This window comes from Pollicipes pollicipes, unplaced genomic scaffold, assembly GCF_011947565.3.
Source record: "Pollicipes pollicipes isolate AB1234 unplaced genomic scaffold, Ppol_2.1 Scaffold_4881;HRSCAF=5763_pilon_pilon_pilon, whole genome shotgun sequence".
NCBI classification, from domain to species: domain Eukaryota; kingdom Metazoa; phylum Arthropoda; class Thecostraca; order Pollicipedomorpha; family Pollicipedidae; genus Pollicipes; species Pollicipes pollicipes.
This window is the reverse complement of record NW_023596576.1, coordinates 47,936,473-47,940,546: the sequence shown is the minus strand read 5'-3', so window position 1 is coordinate 47,940,546 and position 4,074 is coordinate 47,936,473. Positions and strand designations below refer to the sequence as shown.

The 4,074-nt window shown below is 58.4% G+C and overlaps 1 protein-coding gene across 1 annotated transcript in view; it reads left to right on the top strand.

Moving 5' to 3' along the window:
* Nucleotides 1-3,872, top strand: part of LOC119100499 (TBC1 domain family member 17-like) — a 14,422-nt gene extending 10,550 nt beyond the window's left edge. The window contains 1 exon segment of the mRNA XM_037223589.1: nucleotides 3,867-3,872. Coding sequence (XP_037079484.1) covers nucleotides 3,867-3,872 — 6 coding nt within the window.
* The last annotated feature ends 202 nt before the right edge of the window (nucleotides 3,873-4,074 follow it).

Below are 4,074 nucleotides of genomic sequence, written 5' to 3'. Positions count from 1 at the left end.
GCGATGACAGCGTTCGCGTCAGCGGCACGCAACCGCCATGCTCCTAGTGGCGACCAGCTCGACCAGCTGAAACCCACCCCAGCCATATGGCGGAGTCTATGTGTCCCACATCACCATCGTCAGACACGTTACAACGCTGGCGGCCGGGGACCGGGCCTCCAGTGCAATGCCACATGCTAGCGTTCAGCGGCCTGTCGCGAGCACGTGATGTCGGCGAGGGCCCCTGACGAGCCCTGCAAGCTCTGACTGCACCACACAAGACGGATTCCGTTCGCAAGGGGATAAGCCGACCCACCGACGCATATTGCGTCGGCAAGACGATTTATTTCGGTTTGAATCCAGGAAGAAGAGAGGATAGCACAAAAAGATAGATATTCTGGCACAGTGTAGGTCAAAACGCAAATTTCAGAAAGCAGCCTGCGTTTCGGGGCATGTCATACATCTTAAGCACCGAGCGAAGAGCCACGCATTCAGCACAGCCGTATGATCCTACGAAAGAGCTGGTCGGCCGTCAGCATGACCAGAGTACTTCGATGGGCGATGGCAGACGCCGCGACGACAGGCCGCCAAACTGTGGCTTCAATGTTTACAGGCCGCCACACGGAGACTGTAGTGGCTACAGGTCGCCGTACAGTGGCTGCAGTGGTTACAGGCCGCCGTACAGTGGCTCCAGTGGCTACAGGCCGCCGTACAGTGGCTGCGGTGGCTACGGGCCGTACATTGGTTGCAGTGGCTACAAGCCGCCGTACAGTGGCTGTAGTGGCTACAGGCCGCGGTACAGTGGCTGCAGTGGTTACGGGCCACCGTACAGTGGTTACATGCCGCCGTACAAAGGCTGCTCAGCTGTTGTATCGAGCCGAAAAGGAATATACGCACGCGATTAGACTTAAATTCAGCGATTCGGCAGCTGGAACTCCTGAGCGCAAGTCGGGTGTCACTGATACCCAAACCCAGAACATAACATTTGAAGACGGCAGGAGCCATTCCGCTTTGTTTATGTGGTACCCTGATGTCAAAGACAACTCTAAATGTGAACCACTACCAATGGCACGCACAAAACAACCATTAACATACGGCGGGGGCTTCCGTTCCCTGTCCAAGGATCATACGTAACTGTTCGGTCTACTATTCTGTCCCACGCCCAAAGGCAACTTCTTTTGATTTGATCCTGTCAACTCGCCCAATGGCCTGTGTACGGTTGTGTCAACGATACACGTACGCCGCATCGCTATGACAACACACCATGCGAGTGGCGCCGAAGTGTGGCGCGTACGTGACCGCACAAGGGCACCGGACCGGCCTCCGCTCCGCTGGGACCACAAAGCGTGGCCGGGCGCCGCTGGCCGGGCGGCGCTGGGCTGGCGGCGCTGACTACGCGCCGCTGGCCGGGCGGCGCTGCGGCGCGCTGGGCTGGCGTGACTAGCCGGCCGGCGGCGCTGGCCGGGCGGCGTTGACTAGGCGCCGCTGGCCGGGTGGCGCTGGCCAGGCGGCGTTGACTAGGCGGCTGGCCGGGCGGCGCTGGCCGGGCGGCGCCACACCACATGCGGGACGGCCGCTGACGCCGTGAGCGGAGAGCCGTCTGTTTCCAACGCCCCGGCACACAGACACCCACCCACACACACACACACATAACACCCCATGCTTGCATTAGCACGAAACGTGCACGTCTCTGACGTCAAGCCCCTCCAGATAAAGCCGGAGCTACCCAGATCAGAGCCGAACCACCATGCTGCTCGCTCACTGGCGTCGCCACGACTTACACCATGGCAGGACACCCGGCGACAGGCCGCACCGCCGCCCGCGCCCCGAGCAGGTCACATACCGTCCCCAGCGCACGACACCAGCCCACCTCCCGGCTGTAGCCGCGGGAGCAGGGACGCGGTGGTCAGACCGGCCATCGCCGCCCGGCCGGCCACACCACCGCCGGCGACCGCCGGCCAGCCACGGCAAACCCCGCTCGCCGAACCTCTCTGCGACGCGCGATGCGGACCCGGGACAGCATGGCGACGACGACGGCAACGGCACTGGCGGCAGCGCCCGACAGTCGGCCCCACAGGTGCAGCCGACAGCCGAGCACAGCTGGGATGGCGGCCGCGGCCACTGGCGGCATCTGGGCCGCATTCACGGCCCGACACTTGGGCTTTTCTATTGCTTTCAACGTGCCCTGAATGTGGGGTTAGGTTTAGGTTAAGGCTGAGTATCGTTAGGTCCATGTGATGCCAGGCGTTTAGCTCGCTTCTATCTGGACGAGACGTGAGCCAATGTATCAACTGAATGTTAACCGTTATAACATAGCAAAGCTTTTGTCTGTTTGTCATTCCAACACAACACTCCCCCACATTCTTTATAAATGACAATTTCAGGCCATCATAGGCTGCTGACCCACTTTGATCTTTATTGGTGGCATGCTATCATATTTTTAGACAATTAATGGATTTCTGCAACGCGACCCAAATGCGTTTAGGTCCCACTGACCCCTCTGGTGTGAAGTTTGAGAAGACATGGGCGAATGTTATTTATGAGCACATAAACAATATCGTTTGTCGTGGTCTGGAGGCCCGCAGAAACCCGCCAGTTTGCCAGAAGTATCCGCAAAAACCTACGGTTTTTCTAACTTTGCTTTGCGGGTCTGCGGGCACAAAAAAGACGGCTCAAGCCGAAACCAAGGGAGACTGACCCTGAAGTCATCTGGAAATTAATAACGTCGTAACGGTTGAAACGTTAAAAGCCAAGGATACTAAAATATCAGAGCGCATACTTAACATACCTGGATCGGTCCAGATCATAACCGCAATTTGGTAGCGTGATTGCTTTCGTGAAATGAAAGTTATGGTGAACGGTCTTCAGGCTATTTTACGAAGTCCCCATATCAACGCGCTTCGCTGATATAACTCGCTGGTTTATTCCCGCTTCGGGGATACAATACCTTCAACGCTGCCCGAATCGGATGTCGCAGAACATGCAGCTGCCGTGACGAGGAAACGCCATCGATGAATCTTTGGGCGCCTTTAGCGGCCTCAAAGTGCTACCTCAGCGCTGGATCTCCGTGCGGGAGTAGCCATGAAATTCCCGTCGTAACCCGAACCACAAATTGTTACATTCAAACCCGACGGCGCAGGTAAGGGTGTATGAAACCGGCTGACATCTACCCGGGAGCCACTTGAGTATTTGCTGAGTGACTTTGGGCAGCTGTGACCCGCCCGCGGATCGCCAGCAGCTCCACAGCTTGAGGGCCTGAGACTGGATATCCGCATCGGGCCGCGTCTGTTCCAATCCGTGGTCAGTGGCCGACGATTTTTTTTAGCTCTGAAAACATCCTTTGCATTCCGTCGCCACCGCTGCTCGACTGCGTCGGCGCAACCGCTGGATCGCGACAACCCCGGCAAAATGGCGTCCAGTCCGCTGCTGACGGGCTGTGGCTAGTGGCGGCAAGACGTCTCACCTTCCGCGTCTCCCAGTATCCTTGGAACAAGGCCACAAACAGCCCAGCCCAGGCGAGTAAAACCGGTCTGCCCAAGGGCTCCCGGACACCGAGCCAGGGGGCGGCTGAAACAGAGCATCGCGCAGCTAACTGGACTTCGACACCGAGCGAAGCACCTGGCAACGGCCGAGCCCCAGCGCGGTGACCCTGCCGACCAGCCGTCTCCCACGACCGGGAGAGGCAGACCATGGGCCGAGGCTCGAGCGAACCATACAATGCCGACAAAGCATCTGTGCTTTGTGTAACCAGGTGGCTGACGCCATTTGAAACCCGCCTCTGTAAGCCTTCGCCCACCCTCGTTCACTGGCGTTTTCTTTACGACTAACTGGACGACTGTGCATGTTCTCGGTTGCAGCACGACCTGAGCCTGTGGTCGCCTCCTCAGCCGTGAAATACGAGGCGCCACCGGCACCGCAAGTGTTGCTACCTCCACTGCCGCAGGTTCGTACGTTCCGAGTGTAAAACCTGCTCCGGAGACGGGAGCGGCCCTGCTCACCGGCACACACACACAGACCGGACATGAATAAATAACTGACTCGGCTGACAGCTACCGCAGTCACGTAACGGCGACGTGCGTAGTGGATCATGCAGGA